A 14,037-nucleotide genomic window follows, 5' to 3' on the forward strand; every position below is an offset into this window, starting at 1 on the left:
CTGCTCTTCTCTAATTTCCCTTTGGCCATGCGCCTCTCCCCCGCAGGAAACCTGCCGGCTCTGTCAGGCTCTCTCACCTGGCCGTACCCTGTGGGTTCCGGCCTGCAAACCGCCGCCTGTCCGCCCTCCACCCACCCTGTGTGGCTTCAGACTTGGGAACATCTGAGACTGTCCCTAAAGGGGGGTACTTTCATGCTTGTGTGACAGGTAGGACCGAAGTGATGAGATCCAAACTGCACATGTGCTGAGTTCCATGTGAGCAAGGTGCCAGGGAAAAGGTGGCATATGGGCATCTCATAATTACCTTAATGAACTTAGCATGGGGATATTTCATTCAATGCAGCCTTCCATAGTGTTCCAACTGGTGTGTGGTATACATTATCACCCATCTTCTTCCTCCAAAAGGCTCTGGCTTCTGATGGGTTAACCCCAATCTGCCGCCTCTTTTTCAAATGCATTTCTCACGCTGCACTCATGCATGTCGCTGCTACGCACAGTGAGGCAGATGATGCACGTTGCGCATCATCTGCGGACACACATCCGAATGTAAGGAGGGCGGGAGGAAGAGAGAGACAGTCTCACACAGGAGGAGGAGGAGGATGCGAGGCAGCAGCCAGGAGCCGCCGAGCTCCAAGGAGAGCGATGCAGACAGAAGCCCCAAGCCCAGCATGAAGGTGAGGAGGGCGGAAGAGGAGCTGCTGGCTTCCTCGGTCATCACGGTGGAGGACGTGCTGGGCTTGGACAACATCACCCACAGTGAGTCCGACTGCATGTGTGCATGTGTGTGTGTGAGTCACATCAACGCCAATGATGTCATCACAGTGTCCCCGCCGTTATGTAAGACATACAGCTGCAGACTCAACATCGAACATTGAACGTTTGTGCGTGCGTGTGTGAGACTGTGTGGTCAGGACACTCATGGGGGGTGACAAGTGTGTTACAGCATGAACACAACATGAAGTCCACATCACTAGTGATGACTGCAATTGTTGACATAGTCTGCTATGTGTGTGTGTGTGTGTGTGTGTGTGTGTGTGTGTGTCCAATGTAGGTCAATATATGTTAAGCTAAAACTGCTTTGTGCTATGGGTGACAAAGAATATTTCTTTACTGTAAGAGCTAAAAATTAGCCTAATTAATAATTCATTCATTTTATTTACAGAATATGCTCAGGGCCAATATAAATGGGGGCCAAAAATGCCCCTCCTCCCGTGGGCTGCACTTTGGACACCCCTATTATGAGGCTAAAAATAAAGCAGATACATGTCATTGTGTGTGAGGTCAATATGTGTCTCTGTCAGTGGACTTCCTTCTTTCTGTCTCGCTGCTGGAGGCAGCATCACCACGACAGCCTGTGTACGCACTTGGATCACCGTGGCAACATGAGATGACATGGGATCCTCATTAAGACCTGGTCCTCAGCATGAAGAAGACACTCATCATTGTTCTGAGCATCACTGGATTGAGATGGACACGCTGGCCTCTCATCAGCCCACAGAGCTCACTGAAGACATCATAATGCACCTCCTGGATGATGCAGTTCTCCTGATTGTGAAGGAAGAGGAGAATCGGGCCTGGTCTGTTCGGGCTGATCAGAACTTGGTAATAGTAAGCCCACCATGGATGTTGGGCTGCAGCTTCAGTGAGACCAGCAGGAAAGAGCCACTAATAAGCCGTGACAGTGGCTGTGAGGGCGGGAAGGATTAGCGGAGTAAAAATAACTCCTGTGTTTTTTCGTGAGGGAGATGTTCCAGAGGCTCTATCCACATGGGCCTGAAGGCAAACAGCACTTGATGACTGTTTGGAACATAGGACTATATTCATAGGATGTTCCTAATCAATAAAACAATCATCAATAACAATGTGTTCTGGCTTGTCAGACTACCTCTGCGGCCCCGAGCACAACATCTACAACATCGACTTTACCAGGTTCAAGATCCGAGACATGGAGACCGGCACGGTGCTGTTTGAGATCACCAAGCCGCCCTCTACAGGCCAGTCCACGCACTGCATTTTCCCATCTTTAAAGGGGACCTACCATTTCAGATTTATGTATATACAGTGGGACTTTGGTTAGCATCATCAGAATTCACTCCAGAAGGTTTGACTTAAACCGAAACATTCTCCTAACGAAATGTGCAGACACCACTTTTGTGTTTTGTGATGAGTTAATTCCGTTCATTTAGACTTAAGTGAGTAGTGGTTCTCAGCTTCTTTATCAAAATGCTGGCTACAACTTTCTTTGGCTCCATTGTGGGTTACTGTGATCAACAGACTTGTGGCATAACTATGTTAGTTAGCAAATAAATGAGAGTCATAGATGGGCGACAGAGCCCATTCCAGTTTCCTTTGTCAAGGACGTTTTGTGATAGAAATACATGAAGAACACATTTGGACTAAATTAATAACGTTCCAAAATGCACCATATTGTATCGTAACCACAACATGTATGCTAACCAAGATAAAATGTTCCCCACCGGGATCCAATAACATTGTTAAAGCAACTGAAACGAGCAAGATAGGCATCCGTTTGGTCATGTGACATGTCCACTAAAAGACAGTGTTCTCCCTCAGATAAAAGCGGTGAGAAGAAAGACGTGGATCCAAACGCGGGCCGCTTTGTGCGGTACCACTTCACCCCAGCCTTCCTGCGACTGCGGCAGGTCGGCGCAACGTAAGTGTCAGCACTAACGATGCAACGGTTCAACTTCCCGTCCCTGGCCCTCTCATCACTTCCTGTCTCGCCCTCCAGCGTGGAGTTCACCGTAGGCGAGGAGCCCATCCAACACTTCCGCATGATCGAGCGCCACTACTTTAGAGAGAAGCTGCTCAAGAGCTTTGACTTTGAGTTTGGCTTCTGCATGCCCGGCAGCAAGAACACCTGCGAGCACATTTACAACTTCCCACCTCTTTCTGATGACGTCAGTGAGTGCACACACACACACACACACACAGAAAGGGATGTCATCAATACATGTGTTATGCTGTTGTAATGTGTGTGTGTGTGTTCCCAGTCCAGGACATGATCCTGCATCCATATGAGACCCAATCAGACAGCTTCTACTTTGTGGACAATAAGCTGGTGATGCACAACAAGGCTGACTACTCCTACAATGGAGGCACGTAGGCCAGGAGGAGGCAGGACATTGTCTCCCTCCTCTCATGTGTGGCTGAGATGGTTCTGATCAACGAGGACCAACCAGGAAGTAGACAGTGAGAGTGTGTAAAAAGCTATGACGATGATGATTACGAATGATACTTCCTGGTCTTTCATTTTCATCAACGGTGTGTGTGTGTGTGTGTGTGTGTGTGTGTGTGTGTGTGTACGTGTGTGCCTCATGTCACTTTGTACTGAAATAAAATAAGTCATAAAAGATTTATAATCGTCTAATAAAACTTTTATGTCAAAAGAAAAAATGTCAATGAAAATGTTTATTTGTCACATGAACATGTGTCTAAAGACAGAGGCACTGTGCAATAGAAAACTAACTACTAACTTAAACGTACTTTATGAATAAAGTTATTTTGTGAATGATGAAAGCAGCAAAAATAAAGATTGAATTTTGGAAATAATGTGTAACTGTTGTTTTTTTTTAACCCAACATATTTTTTTCTCGTTTGTTTGTGTGGCCACTTGTCAGGCAGAATTGACAGGGCTCCATGCCTTTCCATCATTGCTCTGTATGAAATAGAAAATACACTCAACAAAACTATGAACTATATGTACTGTACACGAGGCCCATTTTGTCAAAGATTGTTGACAAATCTGTTTCCATCTGTGAGCACTTCTCCCTTGCTAAGATAGTCCACCTCACAGGTGTGGCTTATCAAGATGCTGATTAGAGAGCGTGATTATTGCACAGGCTGGCTACAATAAAAGGTCGCTACATAATGTGCAGTTTTACTGTATCCAGGGATTTTGGAGGTTCAGTGAGCCAGTCATTTATATTTTTGTTGACGTTTAGTAAAAAAAAAACAAAAAAAAAATACAGACAGAGTCACTGTCTTACTGTCCATTTGTCAGTCGTCCTGTCCGTCCTGCAGTGTGTCTTCAGCTAAGGCAGAGAGACGTTGGCCCACTGAGGAAAGGTGCCCATGTCAAACATGGCAAAGCCCCATGTATTGATGCCTATGTTGATGGTCAGAATTCCAATGATGTTCAGCATGAAGCCAGCTTTGACCTGCACGGACAGGAAGTGGCTGCATCACAACATCCCGCTTGAGTTTGACTTGTCACTGAAAAGCAATAATCTGTTTGTTGTTCATGCATGTCTCACCATGTCCATGACTTTGAGGTTTCCAAAGGAGAAAGCGATGGCGTTGGGGGCGCTGGCCACAGGCAGCATGAAAGCGAGCGAGGCGGCGATGGTGCAGGGCAGCATCACGTACAGCGGGTGGATCTTGATGGTGATGGCCTGTCAAGAAACTTACGTCAGTCACTAGTCAGACCTCTGCTCGGCACGGGAGTCTCACCATGGAGGCCAGGATGGGCAGGAAGAGCGTGGTGGTGGCAACGTTGCTGGAACATTCCGTGAACGTCGCCACCAACAGGGAGAGCAGCAGAGCGATGGCGTAGGAGGGGATCTTCTCCAGGGGTGCCAAACTCTCACCGAGCCAGGTGGAGAGACCTGACACCTGTCAGACAAACGTCTTATGACCGAGAAGACTACTGATGTTGACTTCCATCACATAGCTGATGTAAAAATACAGTAGTTATTGAGCAACTAATGACTAAGGCACGTACATTTAGAGTAGTTACTGAGGAACTAATAAGGATTAACTACTGTCATTTTGTGTTACGCTTCCTCCTCAAACATCAAGGCATCACCTCACTTCCTGTGGCCAGCGCGTAGCCTCCTCCGAGCAGCAGCACGATGTTCCATGGCATCCGCTTGTGGACCACCTGCCAGTTGAGGAGCGTGGCGGGAGCCTTAATGGCCTTACCTGCAAGAATGCACATGATGTTTGAAGCTGGCATCGTGATTGGTCAGCAGCTCACGCATCACCTGTGTCGTCCCAGCCGTAGCTGCCCCACCGCGGCAACCGCGAGGGAATGATGAAGAAGAGCAGAGACATGAAGACGGCGACAGTCCCGTCTGACACAAAGCTGACGCACACATAAACATGAGCAATGACTTCATAAAGAACATCGAACATCCAATACAAGAGTTTGTAGTGATTTAGTCACATTACAGTCTGCTGTAATGTGACGGCCAAGTAATGCAATGACCCAAATCAACCACCTGAGGGAGCTGTGGTGAATAAAGCTTACTGTTTGTTGGTACAGGACTTTTGATCGCGTTCCTTCACGTGCTTAAAACGACCCAAACAAGCAAGAAGGCGGTTCTGGTGGTTCTACTCACTTCATGTTGAAGAGCACGGTGGCCCAGCCGTCGATGAAGCCAGGGTCTCTGGTGAACCACAGGAGGACCAGCAGGACAAAGACGGTAAGCACTGCCCCCTCTGCGAACTTCATCCTGCCCAACTTCCTGTACTCCTCCTTCATGACAGCGTAGGCCTCCCGGTCTCGCTCGCTTGATGCGCCGCAACCAAACGTATGCCGAAGGCTGAATGCATTAAGATGCACATGATAGGTGGAACATGTGGAGAACTTTTGGGCCGAGTCAAGATGTGTTTTCTTACTTGAAGCCCAGGAACATGAACTGCAGCCAGAGCCAGGACAGAACCAACATCAGAACCATGTTGGGGAAGGCGAAACCGAACCAGCTGGCGAAGTTGATGGCATTGTTGTTACCGGGAAAGAGCCTGCAGACCAGCAAGGACACAGGTTTTGAGTTCAGGAACACAAGGTTCTGTTTGTCGGGTATGAGTGTCCTACTTGTCAATTTGACCCTTGAGGATGAGGTTGGGTGTGGTTCCGGTCAGCGTGGCGGTGCCTCCGATGTTGGCCGAGTAACAAACACAGAGACTCATTCCTTTGGAGAGCCGCTCATAATCCTCCTCTGCCAACGTCCTGCTGGTCTCCTGCTGTGGTTCTTGTCCTGTTGACAAGAGGAACCTTTTGTTCACAAAAAGAACATCAAGAAAGCCTCCCATAAGACTTCATGTCTATTTACCCATGGCATCGTCCTGCGTGGCGTCCGGACGCTTCTCCTCTGTCACTTCCTGCTTTGGTGCTGAGGTCTCCAGCTCAAAGGCATTGTTGTCTTCAGCCCGCAGGTCATGGCGCTCAGCCCGAAGCTCGGTGGCCCTCAGCTGCAGCAGCACGGCGTGGGAGATGGGCAGCATCATGGCGGTAGTGGCCGTGTTGCTGATCCACATAGAAAGGAAGGACGTCACCATCATGAAGCCCATCATCAGCCTGAGAAAGAGGAGCACATGAGAGCTAATGCTTTGAGAAGGAGAAGGAGCTTCATCCAAGGGAGGTTCTTACAGCGCTGGACGGACGCCCACCAGCAGCAGAACGCGGAGAGCGATGCGCTTGTGAAGGTTCCACTGCTCCACCGCGATGGCTACCAGCATTCCACCAATGAAGAGCATGTTGGTGTCCTTCAGGTATTCGATGCTCACCTGCAACAACACAATATCGCAGCATGAAAACAAATTAATATGAGCTAGCTAACAATGCACGTCATTGGGATACACCTATTACGACTATGAAGCCCTTTAAAAAAAAACTCTAACAACGTTGCATGGTGTGATATCCATGCTGAGATCATGCATTAACACTTACCCTGATCGTAACATGTACTGGATTGAAGTAAAACACTACCCAAACTTCTTTCAGAGTATTGATACACATACTTAGGCTAGTTCAGCGACCACACTTACGATGTCCACTCACACTGAGATGGCTGTGTCTTCCAGCACAAGACGTGTGCTCCGGTCCTCACGTAAAAAAAGCATCTTGTTGTGTCTTTGGAGCAAAATTGAGAGCTAGGTATCCACTCTCTGGTATCTGCAAGGCGTCGTGTTGGTCAGCCAGATATAAATAGTTCTTCATGTTAGCTGCTACAATAATAGTATTGTTGTAGCTTGGTAAATATACAAGCCAGTTATGTAAATGGAACACTGTTGGCGTCGTTTTTATGAGGGCTATAGTCAACATAGGTATTTCCCATGACGTCCATTGTGAGCCAGCTCATATTAACTTGTTTTCTCGGGCTAGAATGCTCGGAAAAGTGAAAGAAATATGTTTTCATGTTTCACATAAGGATTGGGAATGATGGGGAAAAATTCTGTTAAAGCACAGTTCCCCTTTAACTTCTTTTTACACTTGTATGGCCGTTACCTGTCCAGCCGGCATGATGCCCATCATGGGGAAGAGAACCACCGGCAACATGGCTGTTACTGCCAGGGGCAAACACTCGGTGCACCAATACAGCGCCATCAGGAGGACGGCGTAGCCGCAACGTGCCTCCTGCACACACACACAGTTTAAATGGCCATAATAACACTTTCGACAAGTAGATAGCAGTCACCTTTGGCCATAAACACACATTAAATTTTATTACTGCTCTTTTAACACTAAACTTTACATTCACACACCAAGAACACCGCCGCTTGTCCCACCCTTTACTAATGGGTATATGTCACTCTGCGTGTGTGTGTGTGTTGGGGCGGGGTCTAGGTGGGTGCAGCTTGTGCGAGATGTCAATAAAGTTGTAAATAGTAACTAGTATGAATGTGACAAATGAAACAATCTCTAACGGTCGACAGTGAACGCTTACACGATGACATCACTTCTTCAAAACATTGCCTTGTTGCGATAAAAGAGCTATAACACAACTCTTACCCTGAGCTGCCCCAAAGCCCATCAGGTTGGATTAGCACCAAGTGGTACACAAACAGGAAATCATGTTTTTTTTTACCTTAATATATTTTTCATCATAATTGTTCGATTTATTCTATTCTAAATACAAAGAAATACCACATGCTATATATTTATGATTGAGTCTTCATTGTCATTGTGTTTCTCCTGATTGGCTGGCACAAGTCACATGATTGTCTTGTCAAAGCTAAGAGCATGAGAGAAACATTAGAAAAAAGAAAGCAGGCTCACCGATGTGGCGCTGACAAGGGGAAGGGGCAGGAGGGCGAGTGGCGCCCCCACCGTGATGATGTAGTTGCGGTGATACCACAACCACCTGGCGCAGCCTCCCATGATGACGACCTCCACGGGTGAAGGAGGTGAACAAAGTCAAGGAGACAAAGTGAGGAGACTTTTATACGAAAGCTGGCATCAAACATTAACTCATCACTGCGGGGCGGAGGTGACAGTGAGAAGGAGGGACATCAGGCCAATAGGTCGTCTATATGGTTATTATATTCTATTTATATACAATATGATACAAATGTACAAAACGACATGGAATTTGACAAAATACCAGTTGAACCATTTAAAAAGTGGACAAAATGTGATTTTTTTTTTTGCCTAATTCATGATTCCTTATGTTATGCATGTTTGCCACACTTACAGTAAATGTTTCAGATCATCAAACAAATATTAGTCAATGCCATTTCTGAAACGTTGGGACTCCAGCAAACCACAGTGAGAGCCATTATCCACAAATGGCAATAACCTAACGGAACAGTTTTGAACCTTCCCAGGAGTGGCTGGCCGACCAAAATGACCCCATGAGCGCAGCGAGGACTCATCCAAGAGGTCACAAAAGACCCCCACAACAACATCCACAGAGCTGCACGCCCTACTTACCTCAGTTAAGGTCAGTGTCCATGACTCCACCATAAGAAAGACACCGGGGAAAAAAAGAGATCCAAAACCAAAACCACTGCTGAACAAAAGGAACACTAAGGCTCGTCTCAACTTTGCCAGAAAAAATCTTGATGATCCCCAACAATCCCCAAAATACTCTGTAGTCTGACAAAACAAAGGTGTGTGTCTCATTACATCCGGTGTAAAAGTACCAACGCATTTCAGAAATACAATATCATACCAAGAGTAAAATATGGTGGTGGTAGTGTGATGGTCTGAGGTTGTTTTGCTGCTTCAGGACCTGGAATGGAACAATCAGTTCGGCTTTCTACCAAAAAATCCTAAAGGAGAATCTGTTTCTGACCTCAAGCTGAACCACAGACCACAGAGCCTTTTCCCAAAGGTCTTGGGGATCATCAAGATGTTTTCTGGCAATACTTTGATACTAATCAAAAGCACCATGGTAACTTACGCTAAACTCATAACCTAGTCTAGACTTTCATCTTAAAATTGGATATGAAAGTGCTGCTGCTTATAATTCAAGCAGCAATACAAGGGGAGTGGGTACTTTGGCGGAAGTAGAATAATATGACATCAAACGCGTATTGAGCACAAAGCCGAGACCTGAACTTGTTTGTTTGTTTTTTGAGCCACTTTTCCAAGCTAGTAGTACCTAATACCTACTAGTACTACTCGTCAAGCTAGTGTGCAACACACTCAGCAGGAAGTGTGTTGAGTCTCCTTCATCAGATGACGTCCAAACTTGGTCACATGACCTAATGTAAGACAACAACATTTCACTTATACATCCAGTATCCATATTGTACATCTATATAGATATATGCAAATGTTGATTTGTGATGATTGTCGTTGTGTGTGTACTGGTATACATGTACGTATGTCGTATGTCGTTATTGTATGTCGTTATTGTACTATTTCTATTATTTCTTACATTGACAAATAAAAGTATCTTATCTTATCTTATCTTATCGAGGGGGCGTAGCAGAGTGGCGCGTCAAAGTGATGAAGGTCATTCTGTTATGCTTGCTCTCGAAAGATCAATAGTGTTCCGATTGTGCAACTACCATCACTTTCATAACAAATGTCAACATTTTCAACACTATTTAGAACCTATTCAGCACATTTTAATTTTGTCAACACCGATATATCTTCCGCGCATAAGACATTTTGAGAACATTGTCATCTCACACATATCCTACTTGTGCTGATATGACCTTTGGCGTGGCAGCGATCAATGCTCATCACCATCGACCAATCAGAACACGCAGAACACGTGGTCTCACAATGTCAATAATGTTTTTATCGACCTCCAGGTCGCAGCTTTGACCGCTCGTGAGCTCGTCTTCACTCAGTCCACTTTTTTAGTTTGGACGTTTGAAGTTGCTATGAAGACGCCGCCGCCGCTGCTGCTGGGCCTGCTGGGCCTGGCGGTGATGATGGACACCATCTTGGCTGCAGACGGTAGGTCCGTTGTGGTCTATAGTGGCTACATTGTAGCATGTAGTGGTGGTAGTGCTGGATGGTTGTGGTCAAAAAGCTGTGCTGTTGTTTGTGCAGAAACGTGTGTTGGACGCTGTGGTTCCTTTGACGCAGTCAGAAAGTGTCAGTGTGATTCCATGTGTGTTTACTACGGAAGCTGCTGTCCAGACTTTGACACCACATGTCCGAAAAAAGGTCAGCTCCAAAAAAAACACTGCCCTTCAGTTGTGACCTTCATTTCTGTGTGTTTCCTTCAATTGCGTGCTTCATGTGTTCTTGTGTGACTCCTTCAATTACGTCTGTCATGTGTATATTTAATTTGTGTCCTCATTTGTGTGTCCTTCATGTGTTTTCTTCAATTATGTCTTTAGTTTGTGTACTTCATTTCCATGAGTATGCCCTTCAATTTTGATCTTTGTGTGTGTAATTCATTTGTGTCCCCTTCAATTGTGTTTTTCATGTATGTTCCTTCAAATACTGTACGTCCTTTGTTTCATTTGTGTCCATGATTTGTGTTTCCTTCACATGAGCATCTTTGAAACATGTTCTACACGTGTGCCCTTCAATTGTGTCCTTTGTTTGTGTCAATTATGACCTTCCTGCTTGTCCTTCATCTGTGTGTGTCCTTCACATGCGTCCTTCCTATTTGTGTTCTTCATGTGTCCTTTGTTCCCTTCAATTTTGTCCTTCATATGTGTCATTCAGTTATATCCTTCCTGTTTGTGCTTCATTTGTGTGTCCTTCCTGCTTATCCTTCAATTGTGTGTGTCCTTCACGTGTGTCCTTCCTATTTGTGTTCATTTGTGTCCTTTGTGTTTCCTTCAATTGTGTCCTTCATATGTGTCATCCAATTATATCCTTCCTGTTTGTGCTTCATTTGTGTGTGTCCTTCCTGCTGTGTCCTTCAGCTGTGTGTGTCCTTGACGTGTGTCCTTCTTATTTGTGTTCTTCATTTGTGTCCTTTGTTCCCTTCAATTGTGTCCTTCATATGTGTCATTCAATTATATATTTCCTGTTTGTGCTTCTTTTGTGTCCTTCCTGCTTGTCCTTCAATTGTGTTTCCTTCCCACGTGTCCTTCCTATTTGTGCTCATTTGTGTTTCCTTCAATTGTGTCCTTCATATGTGTCATCCAATTATATCTTTCCTGTTTGTGCTTCCTGTGTGTTCTTCATTTGTGTCCTTTATTCCCTTCAATTTTGTCCTTCATTTGTGCATCTTTCATGTGTCTCATTGTGTCCTTTGTGTGTATATTTGTGTATGTTCTTCGTTTGTGTATCCTTTATGTGTGTATGCTTCAATTGTGTTCTTCAATTGCGCGTGTCCCTCAGTGTGTCCTTCAATTGTGTTCTTCATGTGTGTCCCCTTTTTGTCCTTTGTGTTTTTTATTTGTGTGTCCTTCATGTGTGTCTCCTTCAATTATGTCCTTAGGGTGTGTATTTCATTTGTGTCTTCAGGAGTATGTCCTTCTATTGTGGTTTTCATTTTTGTGTCATTCATGTGTGTCTCATTCAAATACTGTATGTCCTCTGGGTATGTGTCATTTGTTTTCTACCAGTTGTGTTCTTCAGCTGTGTGTCCTTCATTTGTGTCTATTTGAATGATGTTCTTCATGTGAGTATTTCATTTGTGCCAACTGTACTTCGTGGTTCCCTCAATTGTGCGTCTTTCATGTGTCTCCTTGTGCATATTTGTGATTGTCCATCATTCGTTTGTGCCTCAATTGTCTTTCATTTGTGTGTCCCCTTCAATTGTGTCCTTCATTGTGTGTCATTCAATTGTGTCCTTCGTGTGTGTGTCCTTCCTTACATGTCTTTCAATTGTTTTCATTTGTCCCACAGCACGCGGTGACACCTTTGCCGAGCTTGAAAACAACCTAGCCACAGAGGAGACGCCACTACGTGTGCCCATCCCCACTATGGTGCCAACCTTTAACACGACTACCATAACCTGGGTGGAGATGACGCAGACGGCGACACCCACAAACACCCCCACTGAGCTACCTGCTGACAGAGACATGGTGGCCTGCAGTGCTCGGCCCTTTGATGCTTTCCTGCAGCTGAAGAACGGATCTGTGTACGCATTCAGAGGTTGGCTGATGTTGATGCTGATGTTAGCAATCTTTCCTGCATGTTTACATCTCTGACGTCCTTCCAGGTGAATATTTCTTCGAGTTGGACGACAAAGCCGTGCTTCCTGGTTATCCCAAACTAATCCAGGACGTGTGGGGAATGGCGGGGCCCATCGACGCCGCCTTCACACGCATAAACTGCCAGGGAAAGACATACATTTTTAAGGTACTTATTCATTCTCGTCCTACTGCTGCTTTGAGAGGAAGAGTCTGACCTCATGGATGCTGCCCTCCCCAGGGAAGACAGTACTGGAGGTTCGAAGGAGATGTCCTGGACGAGGGCTTCCCTTTGGACATTTCTGATGGCTTTAACGGCATTCCCGACGACATCGACGCCGCATTTGCTGTGCCTGCACCGAGTCACAGGGGCAAGGAGAAGGCCTACTTTTTTAAAGGTACAGTATCATGGTGGTAAACGGTCAAGATGTACCCCACCCGAGATCTGCAGACACACAAAACATCAAGTCTTCTGCAAATGTGGCCCGATGGGACATATAGACATTGATTGTTTATGTGACGCGTGTTGTCAGGGGACCGCTATCACATGTACGAGTTTGTTCATCAGCCAACCCACGAGGAGTGCGTCCAAATGAGCAGGTCTTCACCCTCACTCTTGTTCTCGCGCTACACGGACCTCTTCTGCGACCACACGTGTGAGGAGCTCTTCTCCAAGCTCTTCAGCATCTCAGGTTAGGCTCGTGAAAGTGTGTGCACGGCTATTTTCTTTTCCATCTATATCCTTATCTTCATCTTTATCTCCATCTCCAATCTTCAATTCCATCTTCATCCCCAGCCGTTATCGGCATCTGCAAAATTAATCTCCATCTCCACTTCTAACCTCCATCTTAATCTTTATCTCCATCTCCACTTCCATTTCCACCTCTACCTCCATCCACAGCTCTACCGCTACTTCCACCTCATCTCAATCTTCCTCACTCAGGGGGATTCCACCACTCAGGTCCACAACTCATCAGTAAGAACTGGATGGGCATCAGCCCCCCCATAGATGCCGCCATGGTGGGACGTGTCTTCCTGAGCCCCAGACCCTCGCCAGCTCCTCCCCCTCACGCTAGGAGGCGGGGCATGTACAGGAGGACGAGACCCAGCAGGAGGTACCGAGCAAGACGAACCCGCCAAGCTATTTTTGATGATTTCTTTTTGATGGACTTGTTTGACTACGGCGACACATCTGAGGAGGTTTCTCAGCCGCCCCCGCCGCCTCCTCCACCTCCTCCACCACCCAGGAGCACGCCTGTCCAATACGTGTACCTGTTCAAGAGAGGTAAGAAGATGGAAAATAAATAATAAATATGAGCATTGTTCACGTCTCTGCTGTGTGGCACGTACAGATAAGTACTACAGAGTGGACCTGCGGACGAGACAAGTGGTCGCCGCCCTGCCGCCTTACCCCCGATCCATCGCTAAGTTCTGGATGGGCTGCCAGCAGGAAGGCACTGCTGAGACGTCACGCGCTGAGAAGAGATGAGAGATGTGTTTTAGCCAATGAAACGCCTGAAGAAAGTCTTGTGTGGAAAACACACAATCACATTTGAACGTTTATTCAAGTAGATGAGCCATAAAGTTATCCACAGATGTTTAACTAGACAAATGTTCTCTCTAAGCATGAATAAAGTCAATACATCAGCACAATTCATCTATTTACCTTCTTTACATGTGTGTGTATGTTACATGTATATGTTCAATTTATGCTAAACCAGTTATGGCATTGCA

At 45.9% G+C, this 14,037-nt stretch overlaps 3 protein-coding genes across 5 annotated transcripts; 2 read left to right on the forward strand and 1 right to left on the reverse strand.

Annotated features, from left to right (window-relative positions):
* Positions 1-562: 562 nt before the first annotated feature.
* On the forward strand, positions 563-3,561 carry LOC131138150 (protein unc-119 homolog A-like). The gene is made up of 5 exons (XM_058086832.1): positions 563-756; positions 1,881-1,994; positions 2,575-2,674; positions 2,753-2,925; positions 3,015-3,561. The coding sequence occupies exons 1-5, from the start codon at positions 600-602 to the stop codon at positions 3,125-3,127; spliced, it is 657 nt and encodes a 218-aa protein (XP_057942815.1). The 5' UTR covers positions 563-599; the 3' UTR covers positions 3,128-3,561.
* LOC131138149 (solute carrier family 13 member 2-like) lies at positions 3,361-8,160 on the reverse strand. Of its 2 annotated transcripts, none has more exons than XM_058086831.1 (12): positions 8,024-8,160; positions 7,253-7,381; positions 6,395-6,531; positions 6,078-6,322; positions 5,840-6,002; positions 5,644-5,766; positions 5,364-5,567; positions 5,007-5,026; positions 4,829-4,944; positions 4,474-4,635; positions 4,278-4,415; positions 3,361-4,181 (listed from the first exon to the last, which is right to left on the reverse strand). In XM_058086831.1, exons 1-12 carry the CDS (start codon positions 8,123-8,125, stop codon positions 4,056-4,058), a joined length of 1,665 nt encoding a protein of 554 aa, XP_057942814.1. In that variant the 5' UTR covers positions 8,126-8,160; the 3' UTR covers positions 3,361-4,055. The 2 variants fall into 2 exon arrangements, with proteins under 2 accessions (XP_057942814.1, XP_057942813.1); XM_058086830.1 differs by having other exon boundaries at positions 5,007-5,107.
* A 1,851-nt stretch (positions 8,161-10,011) lies between these two features.
* On the forward strand, positions 10,012-13,956 carry vtnb (vitronectin b). Of its 2 annotated transcripts, none has more exons than XM_058087069.1 (8): positions 10,012-10,159; positions 10,256-10,372; positions 12,017-12,265; positions 12,333-12,472; positions 12,545-12,701; positions 12,837-12,995; positions 13,205-13,588; positions 13,656-13,956. In XM_058087069.1, exons 1-8 carry the CDS (start codon positions 10,084-10,086, stop codon positions 13,790-13,792), a joined length of 1,419 nt encoding a protein of 472 aa, XP_057943052.1. In that variant the 5' UTR covers positions 10,012-10,083; the 3' UTR covers positions 13,793-13,956. The 2 variants fall into 2 exon arrangements, with proteins under 2 accessions (XP_057943052.1, XP_057943053.1); XM_058087070.1 differs by having other exon boundaries at positions 13,247-13,588.
* Positions 13,957-14,037: the final 81 nt, after the last annotated feature.

This window comes from Doryrhamphus excisus, chromosome 11 (assembly GCF_030265055.1).
Source record: "Doryrhamphus excisus isolate RoL2022-K1 chromosome 11, RoL_Dexc_1.0, whole genome shotgun sequence".
NCBI classification, from domain to species: domain Eukaryota; kingdom Metazoa; phylum Chordata; class Actinopteri; order Syngnathiformes; family Syngnathidae; genus Doryrhamphus; species Doryrhamphus excisus.

Bases quoted from the DNA above. Each gene is read 5' to 3' on its own strand.
- LOC131138150 (XM_058086832.1), top strand. From the start codon at position 600: ATGCGAGGCAGCAGCCAGGAGCCGCCGAGCTCCAAGGAGAGCGATGCA. The intron at 2,675-2,752 runs GTAAGTGTCAGC...CTCGCCCTCCAG, and splicing joins CTGCGGCAGGTCGGCGCAAC to CGTGGAGTTCACCGTAGGCG. The intron at 2,926-3,014 runs GTGAGTGCACAC...GTGTGTTCCCAG, and splicing joins ACCTCTTTCTGATGACGTCA to TCCAGGACATGATCCTGCAT.
- LOC131138149 (XM_058086830.1), bottom strand. From the start codon at position 8,125: ATGGGAGGCTGCGCCAGGTGGTTGTGGTATCACCGCAACTACATCATC. The intron at 6,003-6,077 runs GTAAATAGACAT...TCTTGTCAACAG, and splicing joins CACGCAGGACGATGCCATGG to GACAAGAACCACAGCAGGAG. The intron at 4,636-4,828 runs GTGATGCCTTGA...TTTGTCTGACAG, and splicing joins CGCTGGCCACAGGAAGTGAG to GTGTCAGGTCTCTCCACCTG.
- vtnb (XM_058087069.1), top strand. From the start codon at position 10,084: ATGAAGACGCCGCCGCCGCTGCTGCTGGGCCTGCTGGGCCTGGCGGTG. The intron at 10,373-12,016 runs GTCAGCTCCAAA...TTTGTCCCACAG, and splicing joins CACCACATGTCCGAAAAAAG to CACGCGGTGACACCTTTGCC. The intron at 12,266-12,332 runs GTTGGCTGATGT...ACGTCCTTCCAG, and splicing joins ATCTGTGTACGCATTCAGAG to GTGAATATTTCTTCGAGTTG.